Source organism: Maniola jurtina, chromosome 5 (assembly GCF_905333055.1).
Source record: "Maniola jurtina chromosome 5, ilManJurt1.1, whole genome shotgun sequence".
NCBI classification, from domain to species: Eukaryota; Metazoa; Arthropoda; class Insecta; order Lepidoptera; family Nymphalidae; genus Maniola; species Maniola jurtina.
In genome coordinates this window covers 2,491,782-2,510,795 of record NC_060033.1, presented here as the reverse complement: position 1 = coordinate 2,510,795, position 19,014 = coordinate 2,491,782, and the positions used below count along the sequence as shown (strand labels likewise).

The window sequence follows — 19,014 nt, the reverse complement described above, 5'->3', positions numbered from 1 at the left end:
ACTGTTGTTGTTATCGAGATAAATAATTTATACCTATCCAGGCCACGGTTCGTTCCAGTCAAAGAGACGTGGGTATACAGCTGGGTTGAGGTCACGTCAACGCCCACTTCCGATGTCAGATTAAAATTGCCTGACGCGACCAACTTTTTGAACTAAAATTTAACTTTAGTAGAATTCCAGTAGTAGTAGGTATATAAAACTAGATGAGACAGTCGGACAGATGGATAGACTATTTTTTTATTTCAACATAAATTCGTCCATTCGTAGGTAAGTAAGTAGGATATTGTACGTCCGTAAGAACGACTGCAGAATTATTCAGAACTAGCTAATGCCCGCAGCTTCGCCCGCGTGGATTGGTCAGATCCCCTGCAGCATCAGGATTGAGGAGTTGGAATCCAAATTTTGTATGAAACAATGTCGCAAAGTTCCTCTATCGATTAAAAAAGAAATGACGCAAATCGGTTCAGCGGAGATTTCGGTGTACATAGGTAGAAAAACACAACTCCCTTTTTGAAAGTCGGTTAAAAAAGTAGCCTATGTTACTCCCTGCTCAATTCTCTACTTGTCTGTGAAAATCCCGTCAAAATCGGTTCAGCCGTTCCCAAGATTAGCCTTTTCAAACAGACAGACAGACAGACAGACAGGCAAAAATTTTAAAAACGTGTGATTCAGTTATAGTATCGTTCAAATAACCATATAACCTTAATATGCGGTAGTTACTTCGAAATTACAGACAGACACTCCAATTTTATTTATTAGTATAGATGCTACAGCAAAGTGTCTCCTTATAGTCACATCGTTATTTCAGTCTCCATCTTATATTTCCGTATCGTTCTTTGATAGGTAGGTGCTGTACGGAAAACGCTTCGTGTTTTCATACATTTAAATTTGGAAATTGCATAACTGCTCAATCTATACTAATAAATAAAATTGGAGTGTCTGTCTGTAATTTCGAAATAACTACCTCATATTAAGCTCATATAGTTATTTGAACGATACCAACACTGAATCACACGTTTTTAAAATTTTTGTCTGTCTGTCTGTCTGTCTGTCTGTCTGTCTGTCTGTCTGTCTGTCTGTTTGAAAAGGCTAATCTTCGGAACGGCTGGACGGATTTTGACGGGGTTTTCACAGACAAGTAGAGAATTGACCAGGGAGTAAAATAGGCTACTTTTTTAACCGACTTTCAAAAAGGGAGTTGTGTTTTTCTACCTATGTACACCGAAATCTCCGAGATTTCTGAACCGATTTGCGTCATTTCTTTTTTAATCGATAGAGGAACTTCGCGACATTGTTTCATAAAAAATTTGGAGTCTAACTCTTCAATCCTGATGCTGCAGGGGATCTGACCAATCCACGCGGGCGAAGCTGCGGGCATCAGCTAGTATTTTACTAAATTCTACGCTCCGAATGCTTCAAAAGCGCTGAATGTGAATCGTTAGTACGAATAGGTATTTTGTAGTACGAGTTAGGGTAGAGTTCACTATAATTTTTTTAACCAACTTCAAAAATTAGAAAAGAAGGTAGTTCTCAATCTCATCGACGCATCAACGCGGCTCACTACAGATCACGGCATGAAATGGATTGACCAAACAAGTTGACCAAACGCGGATTGGCAGATTTTTTTATTTATTATAAGTACTAAAGCATAATTTACTTAATTAGTTTAAAATGTATTTTTTATTTTGTTTATTTAAACAGCTTTATTGTTTACCGTAATATTAAGTACCTACATAGAATAAAAAATACAGGTCAAAGGACACTTAAAAGTTAACTCAGAGCTTTATATTCGTGATGACGAAAATCAAAGATTATTTACAATACCTAACCTCATAAAGAGCCTGCTGTGATAAGACTCGCTAGACAAAATACGAAACTAAAGATATTAGTACTCTAAAGGTATTGTGAATTAATTTATATGTGTTGGGTCATTGTGAGAAAAATCAACCATGAGAGCATAGGCAAACTTTTTCAAGATTTTTTTAAAGAAACTGGACATTACATTGTTTATTGAGAACTCCAGTTTACGTAACATTAAAGTTAAGTACCTATACGCCAGGAAAGCTCTAAGGATGCTGGATTATTGCTACAGATTTTAAACTATTTCCTAAACTTTGATTTTCGAAAATCGTTATATTAGTTTCTGATTAGCACGTACAGGCAGACAAACTTTTTTTTATTTTTTTATTTTATTTTTTTATTTTTATTTAATGTATATGTCATGCCTATGTCACTCTACAGGTCTTTAAATGCAAAAATCACGTCAATTCATTTCTCCGTTGCGACGTGATTGAAGGACAAACCAACAAACAAACACACATTCGCATTTATAATGTATGGGTAGTGATCAAAGCCAATATTGTTAAAGTTTCTTAATACGAGGACTGTTTAATCTTACAATAACACTCGTATCAGAAATCTCATTATTCTCCGAATCTGCGAACTCAGTGATTGAGGGACCAATCAATATTCGGTTTAGGCTTCCTGCGGCCGTACAGATCTGAGCGGAGTGTAATAAATAACGAACACGGCTTCAACCACTGAAATATTTATGCCTATTTGCGACTACAGATAAAAAGAAATATATGACATAGATTGAACATGGGGTTATTCATGGGGCTGACCAACAGATACGCATTGGCGGTTTCTCTAGTGCTGCAAATGCATGGTCGGCGGTAATCACTTAACATTTAAAGTGACCCGCTTGCTCGTTGGCTCGCTATTTTCATAAAATAAAAAGTAACTTTCCATGGGGCTGCTAAAAAGAATATAAAGGATAAACTAGCACGAGCGGTAAAAATATTAATTACTAGATGATGCCCATGCTTTCCTCCGACGAGATACAAAATTATGTAGTGGGGCGCGTCATCTCAAAATAGACAAGCTCTACTTACCTATGTTTAAAAAATCTCGCGAGAACCATGGTGTTTTACGGGATAAAATGTAGCCTATATTTTCATCCAAAGTATACAACACTAACAACAAAGGTAAGCACAAACAAACTTTCGCCTTTTTATATTAGTGTGATTATTGTTGATACCCGCGACTTCGTTCGAGTCAATTTAGGTTTTTAAAAATTCCTTGAGAACTTTTTGATTTTCCGGAATAATAAAAACTTATCTCACGCTCAATTTTTATTAAATGTATCGATAATGTATCCATACAACAATTCACAACGATCCGTTAGTGTGTTGCGGCGTGATTGAGGGAAATACCAACAAACCAACAACAGACACAAATAAACACATTTTCCCATTTATGTACTATAGGATTCTTTGTCCGTAATGATCCATGAATGATATGAATTTCCACAAAGAAACAGATTTTAAGTATACCAAGTAGGTAAAATTGCATCAAATCAAATCAAATCAAATCAAATCATTTTTATTCAAGTAAACTTTTACAAGTGCTTTCGAATCGTCAAAATAATCTACCACTGGTTCGGAATGCTGTTCCTACCGAGCTCTTTTTACACACCAGTCAAGAGTGAATAGGCAACTTCTAGGCAAGCGCGCTCCATCTTAGGCTGCATCATCACTTGCTAGCAGGTCTGATTGCAGCCAAGCGCTAGTCTATATAATTAAAAAAAAAACACACACACACTGAAGTAAAACACGCGTAGCTTACGCGAAGTTTATTCAATGCTATAGTCAATACACACATACAAAATCGGAGCAAGCATTCGACCTCTATGCATAATGTTATGCTAAGGGATAATATCGCAAGTCCGTAAATATTATGTGCGTAGATAGTCCAGAAATAAGAAAAGTTTCCCTTTGCGTGCTCCCCACTTGGTTCTCTCCACCGTTCAAGTTCTATTTGAAATTTAAATTAACCAATCACACTTAACGATATTTTGTAGATGTACGTTCCAACAAGTGTAAATTAAAAATTTATAACACCCCCGACGATCCAAAGTATCTGAGTTTTCCAAAACATCATTTTCAAATAAATAATTATGTATTTAGGCAACGTCCATCTTGACAGCTTGACATTTGTCTATTGACATAATATTATGAACCTAACGGTTATCTAACCTTCTTTTCTACAAGAAAACTAGAAAAGAGCTGATAACTCTTAAACGGCTGAACCAATTTTTTTAGATTACAGCTAAGAACACTCTCGATCAAGTCACCTTTCAAACAAAAAAAACTAAATTAAAATCGGTTCATTCGTTTAGGCGCTACGACGCCACAGACAGATACACAGATACACAGATACACAGACACACAGATACACACGTCAAACTTATAACACCCCTCTTTTTGGGTCGGGAGTTAAAAACAAATAAGTATCTATTATCGGTTTGCAAGATTTCTGAAATGCGTAGTTTCAAAGTTGTAGTAGCTTTTAAACTAAGTAAGTACACATTTTTACACAAATCTTGAAACCTATAGATGAGTATAGACTAATTTATTAATAATTTCTAGAACGTGTCCACAAAACTTCATCCAGTTTAAATTGTTTAATATTGAAATGAGAAGCAAACTGCGATTGTTAGAAGCGTGCTATGAATAAACTCTTTCCGTACATTTTCCGGTAGAGGCCAGACTTTCAGAGGACGTCTTTCAGCTAAATTGAAATGCTCATTGCTGAAGGTCATGATCTCTTTGCTTAATCCATCTAATTACATACTATGATGGGGATTTTCTTATGATAATAATGCGCTGGGCTCCACAGTCCAAATCCTTTTGCATACGACTCGGAGAATAATAATTAAGTTGTATTATCGGATGGTAGTGATAATAACTGGGTCTGACGGCTTAATAATAATATGCTCTTCGAGGTATTGAAAAGATTTGACGCCAAAGTCAGAGTAGTACCCGTTTATTTACCCTCTTGGAACGTTACAATTTGACCATAATATGATATATTGCAAGTAAGTAGCTGCAAGTTACGCCATTTCCAACTAAGTTAACCTCGTGATAAAGGACCTAAGCCACTTAAACCTTATCAACTCCTTAATCCATGAATATTAATAATACCAAAGTTTGTGTTACTTATATAGTTACATAAAACTTCTTATAAGATCCTGAGCAAAAGTTTTTCAATGCTGCACGCGTTATGTGATCGAAGTTATCAAGAAAACGTGTGTGTCCTTCAGTCTTAAGATACTTTCTGTTCAGAAAAACAACTTGAGTTACGTAACAGGGAGATACTTAAGGATAACGATAAAGCTACCGTTATAATAGTTCAAAGTTTCGAGACTTAATTTTGCGTATTTTGAGTTTTCTTCCTGATTATGACTCTACTATTTCCAACGACTTCTGTGTAGTACGTACCTACAACGTAGTACGCGAATGATTTAGAATAAAAAATTTCATAATGCAACTCATTTTTGCTCAGCATTTTTGCTTACAACTTTAGGTCTAACTATATCATATAGCGTCATACTAATTTAAGTTGCTTCGCAGAACACGACTCTTGTATAAAAGTCCTTGTATTCTTTTCTTTTTTTTAGCAACCGTTAGCAAAAAAACATTTTTTTTGCTAATGGTTGGGAATCTTCTTAAAATACCCGATGTCCTGGGAAAGACATCTGGCTATGTAGAATTTTCACTTACTAAAACCCCCTCGGTAACCATCTTAACGCATATTGGGAGGCTTCGAGATCTATTAAAAACACATCTGTGCCCCCTTGCAATACAACCCAACCTAAGCACGAAGTTAGCATAGCTTTCTGTTTGTTTAAAGATGTAATTAGTCTTGACGCTGATCTTTCACGTCAGTTTTTACATTAATTATTATTATTGTTGATATAATTAAGTTGTTGATATAAATAATTTAAGCTGTTGGCTTTGTTTTCAAACTGGTTTACATAAAAGCCTTACTTATTTGAATTATTGATGATGTAACAATATACCAACTGTTCGAAACGTTGTCACTACTCAGAAGAATCGACAAGAATCCCTGTGGTTTTCTAAATTCAGACCCACCAGAGTTTCCTAAATCAATGTGTACCAGGCCTTAAGCAACGCTCAACGACCAATATCACCAGCTACTATTTTATGCTACCCTGGTAGCATTCAGTAGGCCAAGAGATATTGTGGGTGGTAGACGTGTTCCACTCCTAAGCTTTCGCGCGCTTATTCGGTTTAATTTTATCTGTGAACGTGACATTGTTAAAGATAACAACATTTAAATATTTTTGGCTCTTTTGTTTTTATCTCTCGTGGTTTTGTTGATAAAAGAATGTGAAAGGATGCAGTGCATTTTGTGGACATAAATGATAAAACCCTAGCTCATATTATTACGTATTTCTGGTTTTTGTTGAAACAGTAAGAAATGGTACCTACTAAAAGAATTGGTGATGGTATTTGCATAATGTATCTCTCTGCATGCGGAGAGTTTTATTCTGACGACATTCTTTCAGCTCTATCCAATAAAATGTACAAGTCATATTTACGTTTTTACGTTTATTAATGTACATTCATTTTTATCCATACTCATAAGCAACCATAGATAATACAGTAGGCAACTATAGACAATATTCTATTTAATGACTAGCTATTTAATGGCTTTATTAGTTTTTCCATTACACGTATAGTAGGTAGGTATATTCAGCTTTTATCTTTGTGAGTCATTCGGGTTTGAAAGTTTTGTCATATATACTAGAAATATTTATTTGTATATATTGTAAAGAATTTTCAAAAAGACTTATCGTTCATAATTTTCTTGTTGGATTCTTGTGGGTTAAAAAAGTTATATCGAATTTGTGATGACTGATAGAATTAACAAAGGCCAAACTATTATCACAATATTCACTTCAAAAGCTCACATTAGAAAGCAAAGTTTAATTTTTTTATTTGTGGTTTTTATTCATTACCTACTAATGTTCTCCAATAAATCAAATAAGTTTGTTATTTAAATCCAAATTGTACAGAAATTATATTTTCACTGTACCTATGTTTATTTCGAACAAAATTCTTCATGTAGATATTTCTTTGCAGTCTCAGGTTTCTTTAAATTTCTTACTTTAAAAATTCGCTTCCTTGCATTTCCCTAAAGATTTAGATTTTCCGCGACCCAAATCACAACAAATGAAAGAATACAAATAGACTCTATACTATATTTTCTACGATATTTAAATTTTTGTACTAATGCCAACCCGATTTCTAAATTTTGTAACCAACTACAAAAATGAGGTGTTTTCTTTCAAAAAATCCAACGTGCATTTTTGTTTTCGTAAAATATCAAAGTTTCCCAACAGTTCTAAATTAAACCGATTTCAGTAAGTAATTCTATTTTATTTGAAAAGGCTTACTGTCAGCTCGGTGCCACTTGGTGAATATCTGATGAACCTCTTCGAGTATGATGAATAGACGGAAGTTCTCAAAGGAGAATAACAAATCAATGTTTACGTAAACCTTAATAGAAATTGGTTTACGTTGTTCAAAACCTATTATTTCACACTAGAGTGGTATAGCAACACAATTATTAAAAAAATACTCAAGGTTTTACATGGTTTTTTACATATCGGGTGTGGATATAATTAATTAGCTCATTTATCAAATTAAGATTTTTATTGATTAAAAAATTTAATTAGGTACATAGGAGTACCATACCTACATAATATTTTGTGTACTAGGTATATTCCTACATAGCAACTATTTAATGATATAAATTAATGATTTTCATTAAAACCGCTGATAAAATAATATGAAACCATATTAATTAGGCTGATTGTAAAGCTCCAATGCATTCACCGATACAACATTCCATACAATGTTGAAAATCATCGAGGTATTCCAAATGGTAATTTTAACACTGTATGTGTTCTAATGGGCGCGGTAATGTGGCAATGGGCAGGGCACATAGTTTGAGAAACCTATAGACATTGGTGCCCCAAGGTGCTAAAATGGCTAACTCGTACCAGAAAGTGCCAGGCTCCCCGCTAGGTAGATATATGACATCAAACAAGTCGCAGGAAGCCGCTGGATTCAGGCGGCGTGGCGTCTGGAACTCCCTACTAGATATCAATGTTCAGCTGTGGACGTTTATCGGTTAAAGATGATGATGATGAATCTAAAACGATGAAATGGAGAAGGAAACAACAAACATTTTAAAGTAAACTTTCCATTTTTTTGGCTCGCTACGCCATCCGTAGCAAATCCGTAGACATTCTACGCAGGGCGGAAGAACAAGTTACTAAGTTTTAAGATAAGTAAATCAACTGTAATATTGTATCCATATCACAAATTATGTTTGTGTAAGGATGGTTCTTTAAGTTTTGTAAGACAATGATAGAAAAACGACCTCTTTATACTAAGCACTAGACGGGTCATTTAGGACGAAAATTTTTGCGGTCTGCAACTCGTTTTGTTTATAATATAACTTAATGGCCAGTATCATACTAATTTTGACTATAGTACGATTTTTTATATGAAAACTATGTATCGAAAATAATAACCCTTTTAGTGCGTAGTACATAAAGGTCATTGGGGTACAACTTTAAGTTCCATTAAAAAGAAACCAATCTTAATAAAGCCGAAATAATTAATCGTTGGAACGACGTACAAAAACGTTCCATCAACTAGACAATGGCGTCCAAGATTTATTCCGTGTCAGCTCATGGGGTTCGTTGACTCTACGATACGTAACAGCACCGTAACAGAAGATACTACATAGTAATAACTGGTAATAACAAGGAAAAATGGCCCTCAAAAGCCACTTACTTACCCTTCCATCCATATTTTAAATGTATGTAAGTATGTCTGTCTGTTTGTTACCTTTTCACTGCTTAAGTGCTGAGCCGATTTTGATGAAAACTGACATAGGGCCTTGCTCGCATCCTGGACAGTGGACATAGAATACCTTTATACTTACCAGAAAATCAAAGAGTTCTCACTAGAAATCCTAATCCTAATCTATGCGATTGAAGTATCGGGAATTAGTATTAGCCATTGATTTTGAAAGAGCCACGTATAAGCTATATTATGTATCTATGTAATATACTTATGAAAACTTTTGGTAAATATAAGCTAACAAAAAACAATATCTATCGCAAAACAAAAGAACTGATGTTATCACAACACGCAAATCTGCCTAAATAATATTTACTCAACTCATAAACTAGGGCCATAAGAAAAACTATTTGTACGTGACAAAAACATTTTAGGGACCTACTTGTTATTTATAGAGTTATTTTACTACTAGCTGATGCCCGCGACTCCGTCCCAGTGGACCTCTACTTAAAAAGCCCGTGGGAACTGCTTTGATTAAAAAATAAACATATTTCACTATCTTTATCCATGCAAAAATCACGTCGATCCGTTGTCCGTTGCGACGTGATTTAAGGACAAATTAATAAACCAACAAATTAACAAACACATTTTCGCATTTATTATATGAGTAGTAATAACTATGTATTCATGGCATTATTATATACTGTACGTAGTGAGGAGTCAGACTTATGAAAAACAACGAGACATAATTTTATTAAAGCGTTCTGGTCTGGTCTTCACTACAGCTGTACCAGTTCGTTAGTTGTGTATTTTGAAATTCAGTTGGCACTTACCTACCTGCTGTATTGATTTTACATTATGATGAACGTAGCAATTAACAAACGTCAATATTATCGCTGCTTCAATCATATAATATTATGTCGCGACTCTGACATAATATAAGTGTAAATTAAAAATTTATAACACCCCCGACAAGTGAAGGTTACAGTAACTAGAAAAGAGCTGATAACTTTCAAACGGCTGAACCGATTTTCTTGGATTATAGCTAAGAACACTCTCGATCAAGCCACCTTTCAAACAAAAAAAAGTAAATTAGAATCGGTTCATTCGTTTAGGCGCTACGATGCCACAGACAGATACACAGATACACAGACACACAGATACACACGTCAAACTTATAACACCCCTCTTTTTGGGTCGGGGGTTAAAAAAACCGCATTCAAGTCGATCAAGCCAAAAGTGAAATAATCGCGGACGTAGCTGCATACAGCCATAGGTGTAGATATGGATATAATAAGTATGTGATATATGATGACTTGTATGGCTGTGGATTTGTATGGATGGAAGTATAGATTTTGGCCGTGAAATAGACTGTAAACGGAATACAGGCGCAGACATACTTTTGGATGTTGCAATACTATATTATACTAGAGGATGTCCGCGGATTCGCCCGCGTGGATTTCGGTTTTTATTATCTCTTAGGAACTCTTTGATTTTCCGGGATAAAAAGTAGCCTATGTCCTTCCCCGGGATGTATCCCAAGTCTGTACCAAGTTTCATTAAAATCGGTTCAGCGGTTGGGCCATGAAAACGTAGCAGACATACAGACACACTTTCGCATTTATAATATTAGTATGGATGAAAATGTTGGATCAATTGACATTTCAAATCAAGATGCTTGCTGGCTCTTCTGAACCTATTTTCCGAACCAGTGCACGCTGCAGTGGTAGAGTCATGACATTTTTCGTAAGAGCCATAAGTTGGCTACATACAATATGCCTATACATATAATAAAAATTACTTATAGTTTTTTTTTTGTATCTTACTCGAAACTCGGTTGCAGGGTAAATCAAGACGTTATTTGTTGAGGCAATTAATTCAGTTTATTGGCACTGCATCTGATTTTGCCTTCATTGATCGACGAATCTAGGTCATCATCATTATTATCATTTCAACCCATCCTTGGCCCCCTCCAACCATAGGTCTGGTCTACCACGCTGGCCAAGTGCGGATTGTCAGACTTCACATACCTTTGAGAACATTATGGAGTACTCTCAGACATACAGGTTTTCTCACGATATTTTCCTTCACCATTAAAGCAAGTGATATTTAATTACTTTATTTATTTTATTTTATTTATTTTTATTGTATTTACATAATTCTTACAACTATTTACATTGTATTCTTAGCGCCCTGAAGTCTTGGCGACTTGTCTGGGCGCTGCACATTCCTCTAAAAATTAATTATATGAAATTCGGGTGAGACTGCACAGTACACTTAATACAATATTATGTCGGTATAAGATATATTGGAACTTGGAACGCACATACTCTGGAAACGTTAGAAGAACGTGCCCGGAATCGAATCCCCGACCTCCGATTTGGAGGCGGACATACTAACCACTAGGCTAGCACAGCTGAGTATAAGAAATAGTAGGTTTTATGCAGTAGTACATACAACCTAACATGGCCTTTTTGTATTAAACTGGGTGAAGTTTTAATGACCAGCCATTAAAATGGCAATCAATCGACTCCCCGCCTGCAAAGCCTACCCCTTTAACGTAAATATTATCGTCACCATCGAACACACCTCTCTTTATGTCAACAATATTGACACGGAAAATGTTTGACCTATTTGAAGTCCTATTTGAATTTCCCGGAAGATACAATATTTGGCAATTGGCCGGTTTAAAAGTAAATTCCTTCTATAAAAATATGTAGGTATACCTAAAAGTATAACAATATTAAGTGCAATAAAGCTTAAAGCCTGAAGCGCTCAACGGCCAGAGAGAGAAAGGAGCATGAAAGTCGTTCAAATTCAAGCCCAATCAGTACCGCTTTTATCGTATCTATTCCTAGCACACTTAACACGCTTAGTTGGAAGAGTAGAGGAATATTACCTATGCTCGAACGTATCTAATACGTACTTTAGACCTACTAACAAAGGTTAGGGAAAGTCTCTCAGGAAAAGAATTCAAGAACCAACGAACAATTACAACGTTGTTTTTTTCCACTGAATTGACACTGGTGGAATTATTGCCGACCATTAAACTGTATTACAAAGAGCCATAGAGAAGAAAAGAAGAAGTAGTAGTACTCTCAGTAGTGAGCCGGCGTGGGTTGCACTATAATAACTTCAACAAGTGTAAATTAAAAATTTATAACACCCGACAATTGAAGATTACAGTAACTAGAAAAGAGCTGATAACATTCAAACGGCTGAACCGATTTTCTTGGATTATAGCTAAGAACACTCTCAATTAAGCCACCTTTCAAACAAAAAACTAAATTAAAATCGGTTCATGAGTTTAGGAGCTACGATGCCACAGACGGGCAGATACCCCTCTTTTTGGGTCGGGGGTTAACAAAGGAGAGGCCTCAAGTATTTGAGAACCTATCCAATTAAAATCGCTATAAAAAGCTGGCGTTTAACTATCAGTTTTAAATGCTGATAACATACCTGATAAATGGTAAAGTTTTACAATTTCGCTCCACAAGGGACATGTTGTTCGCGTTGTTTTGACAGTTCACTATTTCCATTGAGTTAGCATGCAAAACGAAACAGTCGGGGCCGGGGCTTTGACGTTGAAAAATTTAAGTTCTTTTAGTAGTTGTTAAGCATACGCCAGGTCGTGTTGAATAATTTAGATTAGCTTAGCTCGGCCTAGGTCGAGTGTCATCTGGATATCCATGTACGGTCTTGGATAAAAATTATTTTGGCTTTGCGACAGTTTATTGCTGCGTAAAAAAATGCTACGCGTGTTTATTTTTCTTTGAGAGATTTGAACTGGCATCATCCACTGTAGCTTACGCAGCCGATCCAATGGACCAACGCGGCGTAAGTAACTAGCGATCATCGTGTGTTCGTGCAAAGCGTGCACAGCGTGTGTAGTAATGGAATAGCGCCTTTATATTCCGTTTAAAATAACAGTCCCTTCACTGCCGATGACATAATTTTCACTATGTATTTTTTTAAATTATTTTTTATAACTAATGGTACAGGTGACGCAAACTAATAGCAAAACCTATTATTTTATGATAAAAAAAAACCCTCAAATGGACGTTTTCCGCTGCTAAGTGCATTATCGTGACCCTAGGGAAAGTCATGTGGCGACATAATGTGTTGATTATGCAGACGAAATCCATCGGGAAATCATTTAACACCGTTAAAGAACCGGGTAAAAGCGAATATTAAGTCCATAGAAGGTTCCGGACCTTGGAAATAAACTTATTTATTGGGCAAACATTATTCAAAACAATCCCTCCAATCTAATTGATAGCATTATCTAATAATAGTTATTGAATTACTAGCTGATGCCCGCGACTTCGTTCGCGTGGTTGTAGGTTTTTAAAATTCCCGTGGGAACTCTTTGATTTTCCGGGATAAAAAGTAGCCTATGTGCTAAGCCAGGGTATAATCTATCTCCATTCTAAATTTCAGCCCAATCCGTTCAGTAGTTTTTGCGTGAAGGAGTAACAAACATACACACATACATACAAACTTTCTCCTTTATAATACTACTAGCTGACGCCCGCGACTTCGTCCGCGTGGATTTAGGTTTTCGAAGTCCCGTGGGAACTCTTTGATTTTCCGGGATAAAAAGTAGCCTATGTGCTAATCCAGGATACCATCTATCTCCATTCCGAATTTCAGCCAAATCCGTCCAGTGGTTTTTGCGTGAAGGAGTAACAAACATACACACACACACACACACACACACGTACAAACTTTCGCTTTTATAATATTAGTGTGATAGTGTGAAGTAGCTGTGACCAACAGACAGACAAAGGACAGAAGAATACACTGACGGACATACAAATGGACAAAGGCGCACTATTCCTGAGGGTTCTTTTCTTACCATTTTGGTACGGAATTCTAAAAAGCGGTTTGAAACCTCGTGGTAAGTAATTTGAAATAATTGAAATTATAGTACCAAAAGGGCTCATAGCTTTGCAAATATCGCGTGTCATACATACACTGTCTGCAATAATACTGTCCGTAGGGCTGTATTACTCGTTTAGGGCATTAGGGCAGTTTAGGGCAGGCATCAAAAACTTATAACATTATACCACGACAAGCTAATCGTTTTAAATATCTAAAGACCCGCGACTTGGTCCGCGTAGATTTATTTAGTTTTTTTTTTAATCCACTAGGGATTGATTTTCGGGGATAAAACGTAGCCTGTGTCCGTTCCCGGGATGCCAAATTTCGCCAAAATAGAAAAAGAAAGGGTGAGAGTTATGAGTAGTATATAGAGTAACCAAGACGTTATTAAGACAAGACATTTGATACGAATAGAAGCATTGAATAAACCATTCCCTGTTTACTCGCGTAAACAACGCCGCCGACGATTATGTAACCTCCCTTCAGTCCCGGTCAGGGTTGCTACTACGCATGGATTTTAACCCTCGGCGCAAAAACATGGGAAATCTATGTACTTATTATCTAATCCGTGATGGGTGTTTATTTGATGCGATCGCCTTTTTAAAAGCTTTTTTAACCTCCGACCTAAAAAGAGGGGTGTTATAAGTTTGACGTGTGTATCTGTGTATCTGTCTGTGGCATCGTAGCTCCTAAACTAATGAAACTATTTTAATTAATTTATTTTTTGTTTGAAAGGTGGCTTTGATCGAGATTGTTGTTAGCTATAATCCAAGGAAATCGGTTTAGCAGTTTGATTAGTTATCAGCTCTTTTCTAGTTACTGTCACTCATGGGGGGTGTTATAACTTTTTAATTTACGCTTGTATTATTTTGTCAAATCCATCGAAAATGGTAAACCTAATTGATTCTACGGCTACATTCAATTGAGGGTATCGGTGTGCGCTTGTGTGTGTTTGTATTTTACTAAAACTTTTACTACCTTACAACTTAAACAAACTAAGTTACAACGTTTGTGTAGTCTAGATATTATATGTGGGAAATCTAGATTAGGTATTATAATTATTATTATCTTTGAAGCAGAATTCTTCTGTGATTGGCAACCCTACTACTTGGTTACCTAACTGAAATAGAATGTGAATTTTTTATGCAAAAATCGGTTTACGGTTCTCAAAGGACTGCTATAATACTGTTCCTATACTGCTATGGGTCGGCCATCTTATTCCTTTTTCCTTTTATGTTTACTTTAGTTATTGAAGACACAATATTATGATGCCATAGGACTGGAGTTACTTGCTGGTTCTTCTCGTTAGGAAAGGCGTTCCAAACTAGTGGTAGATTCAGTCACGATTCAAAAGTACTTTTAAAAGTTTATTTGAATAAAAAAACTTTATTTAATCTGTTTTGGGATAGGTACATCCCGGGGAAGGACATAGACTACTTTTTATCCCGGAAAATCAAAGAGTTCCTAATTAGAGAAAGAGGAATTAAAAAGAGGATTTAAAAAAACCGAAATCCTAGCGGGTGAAGCCGCGGGCATCCTCTAGTAAAGAATATTTTACTTTTGCTTTTTACTTTCTATGACTTATACCAAAGATTTCTATGTAATCTGCGAACGTATGCACTGTATTCTGTGAAACAACAATTTTAGAGAAACAAATTACCTATACAATTTTGTACACAACTTCAATTATTGTCGATAGATAGAGGTCTACTGCTGTATATAGGTCTCTTGTAGTGGCTTCCACGCGCCCCAGTGTTGCGCCGCCTGAATCCAGCGGCTCCCTGCGACTCGTTTGATGTCGTCTGCCCACCTAGTGGGAGTTATCTATTCCAACGCTGCGTTTTCCGGTTCCGCTTTGTACGCAGCTTAAATTAATGCTGCATTTCATGATTCTAGATCAACGGGAAGTACCTAGCCTATAATAGGTTTTGATTGGACGGGTTTTGACAGACACGACAGATAGACAAGAAAGTGATCCTATGAGAGTTCCTTTTTATCTCTGGAGATACGGAAGCATAAAAACTAGACAATCACCGCTTTATTCCTATTTCCTATATATTCAGTGGAAAATGCTCCATATTTTCCTCCTTACAGTCTTACCTATTTCTAAAGAGCTGAGACAACGAAGTCGCTTAATCCATTTCCCTCTGGTTATCTTTGACGCTGCAGCGTAAAATGAAGATTTTCTTTTTGTTTCGGATTAGAAAAAATTAAGCTTATGTTGAGCATTAGAAATCATGGATGACAAATGGTTGGATGAAACTAGATGACACTAGTATAGATAGATAGACACACTTTTAAATTTGCCACTAGTTTAACCCCTATTTTACCCCCTTAAGGGTGGAATTTTCAAAAATCCTTTCTTAACGGATGTCTACGTCATAATATCATGCCTTTAATTTTAACATAATATTCAGGTGCTCATGAATTTCGTACATTCGTCTTTAAATAATAGCTTGTGATGAAAATGCAAATACCAAAGGAATAAATAAAACCTAGGTGCTCCAAAATCGATGGCGAATACTATAGACAATGTGATGTGAAGACTAAGTGAGTGAATAGATGTGCTCGGTATGGCGCCACAGGATAGTGAGTGCTATAGTGAACTGTTTGCTCATGAAAAAACTTAAAACAGCTGTGAGGAAGTGGCGGACAATGCGCCTCTTCCGCAAAAGAGACGGTAAGTTGATAAACCCATAAGTACGAGAAGGATAGATATATCCACTAGTATTTCTAAATAGGTCCGTGAGGTATGGCGCCACAGGATAGTGAGTGCTATAATGAACTATTTGCTCATGAGGAAATTTAAAACGGCTGTGAGGAAGTGGCGGACAATGCGCCTCTTCCGCAAAAGAGACGGTAAGTTGATAAACCCATAAGTACGATAAGGATAGATATATCCACTATTATTTCTAAATAGGTCCGTGAGGTATGGCGCCACAGGATAGTGAGTGCTATAGTGAACTGTTTGCTCATGAGGAAACTTAAAACGGCTGTGAGGAAGTTGTGGGCCATGCGCTTTTTCCACAAAAGAAACGGTCAGTGAAAACCCCATACGTAGGATAAGGATAGATATACATGTAGAGATATTTAAATAGAACCATAAGATTTGACACCAGAGTTTATATTACTTTTTACTAGAATAGGATTATCTTGGTAGTCCTAACAGACGATTTTAAATATTGCTAACTAATTATCTCTATCTAATATTGAAATAGCTTTGAGAGAGCAAAACTTCGAAGCTCGAACTACTTAATTGAAATTCTGCTGTCGCTTGAACTGGTTTCATTAACTTTGGTTAGTTGAAGTAAATCAGACGCGTACTAAGACTGAATGTCTTGATTAAGCATGATTAAGATGGAATGAATATATATGTACCTACCTAGCTGTACTTATTAAATGTCGTACCACATTCAATATTTAGTATTCGCTTGGGTAAGAAATATGTAATTAGGGACTCATAGCACAAGATTCTATCACGAGTGGCGATAGCCTGGTGGTTAGGATGTCAGCCTTCTTTAGGTAGGTCGGGACTTCAAACTTACTTTTCGAAGTCATGTGTGTTTTAAACAATTAAATATTGCTTCCTTTAACGGTAAAGGAAATCGTTGAGAGGAAACCGCCACACTTGAGAGTTCTTCGTAATATTCTTAAAAGGTGTTTGAAGTCTGTCTATCTGCACTGGACCAGGTTGGCATACTGTGGCCTAAACTCTTCCATTCTGAGAGGAGATCCGGACTCAATAGTGGAGTGGCGACATTATTTCCGATAGACAGTTTTCATTCGGCCCATTTTAGTGATTAAACCCCGACCCAAAAAGAGGGGTATCTGTCTGTCTGTGGCATCGTAGCTCCTAAACTAATTAACCGATTTCAATTTAGTTTTTTTGAAAGGTGGCTTGATCGAGAGTGTTCTTAGCTATAATCCAAGAAAATCTGTTCAGCCGTTTGAAAGTTATCAGCTCTTTTCTAGTTACTGTAACCTTCACTTGTCGGGGGTGTTATAAATTTTTAATTTACACTTGTTTTATATTCGTTATCAGTTAAACTCGTAGTCGGTAAGTAGCACTTTTATCGATATTCAGTGATATAAAATAGAATGGTTTAATCTTTATCCGTCCGTAATAGAACTAAGGGCACAAAAGCTACTTTTCAAAGCCCACGCGTTGTCGTAGTTTATTGCTGTAGGGACATAAATACTTAATATTACCGCTAAGGCAATGAATTGACTTGATAAACATAATCCCTCTCTTGCTTGGAAATAGTCTTAGTGATAGCGGCATACATACTGGCAGACCAGACTCTGTCTGCGTAATAACAAGAGTAACGATAGTAAATAACTGACTCCTTGAGAAATTGCATCATCTTACGCTGATGCTAATGCCGTGATAGTCTAGTGGTAAAGGTCGTCCGCACCTCTAATTTTTCGGAGTTATGTTTGTATGTCTGTATATACTTTATTGCACCTCCAAACCTAGGTATATTATGGCAGGTTATAAAAAGAAAGAAAAAAACTTAAAATATACGTACAAAAGACATCACGAGAAAACTTGCATGTTTGAGAGTTCTCCATAATGGTCTCACAGGTGTGAAGTCTGCCAATCCGCACCATAAGGTGGGATTGCATTTATGGACTTATTAGCTTGTATCTGAATATAAAAAAGATACAATTTTTCTAAAAATGAAAATCGTTATTTCTATTTGCGTCACCTCGTGCGCATAATTTTAATGCGTTGCCTAAAAATAAAGTAAAAAGTACGTATATTGTCTTCATGAAGTAACATCCTTGGAGATGAGCCAATATTCATTCCATACGTACAAATATTATCCCTTATTTTGTTTGTTACTCGTGTTTCGTGTTATTTTTCTTGTTATCTGGACTCATCAGTTCAACAATACTTCACTTTGTTTGGCAATGTTCATGTTTCATACATTTTTATTAGATATTACCCGCGACTACATCTGCGTGGACGATTAATATGTGCATATATATTTAAAAGATCCTCCGGGGACCATGGAACTCCAAGGTATAATCTATCTCCATTCCAAATTTCAGCTAAATCCGTTTGGTAGTTTTCGGGTGGGGTTTAGACCGCCGACATTTTGGAATTCAGTCCGCTCCTCAACCGTTGAGCTATTGAGGCTTTTTCCGGTACATGGTCTCCATTCAAGAACAAGTTGTTTTATTGAATATTGAATTGTTCGCAGACTCATCAGTGACGCGGCAAACATCCATCGAGCCTGTGCCTTCTACCTCCGGGACTCCTGCGCACCTCTCCCGTCCGCCCACTGACCTATTGCAATTGGTAAATATACCTACGTATATTATGTACTATATGTATATTGGTAAATATACCTACGTATTATGTACTTCAAAACTCACAAAACAATAAATTAAACGCATTTATTGAACTACTCGTCCTATATAGCTATGGTCGTGGATAGTT

At 36.3% G+C, this 19,014-nt stretch overlaps 1 protein-coding gene across 3 annotated transcripts in view; it reads left to right on the top strand.

Annotated features, from left to right (window-relative positions):
• Positions 1-19,014, top strand: part of LOC123865444 (multiple C2 and transmembrane domain-containing protein) — a 111,533-nt gene that overhangs the window by 49,557 nt on the left and 42,962 nt on the right. For 2 of the 3 annotated variants that reach the window (XM_045906470.1, XM_045906468.1), the window contains exon 5: positions 18,776-18,873. In XM_045906470.1, the coding sequence (XP_045762426.1) occupies positions 18,776-18,873 (98 nt within the window). Of the gene's footprint in view, positions 1-16,325; positions 16,428-18,775; positions 18,874-19,014 lie in introns of those variants that run through there. The other variant, XM_045906471.1, reaches the window with a different exon arrangement.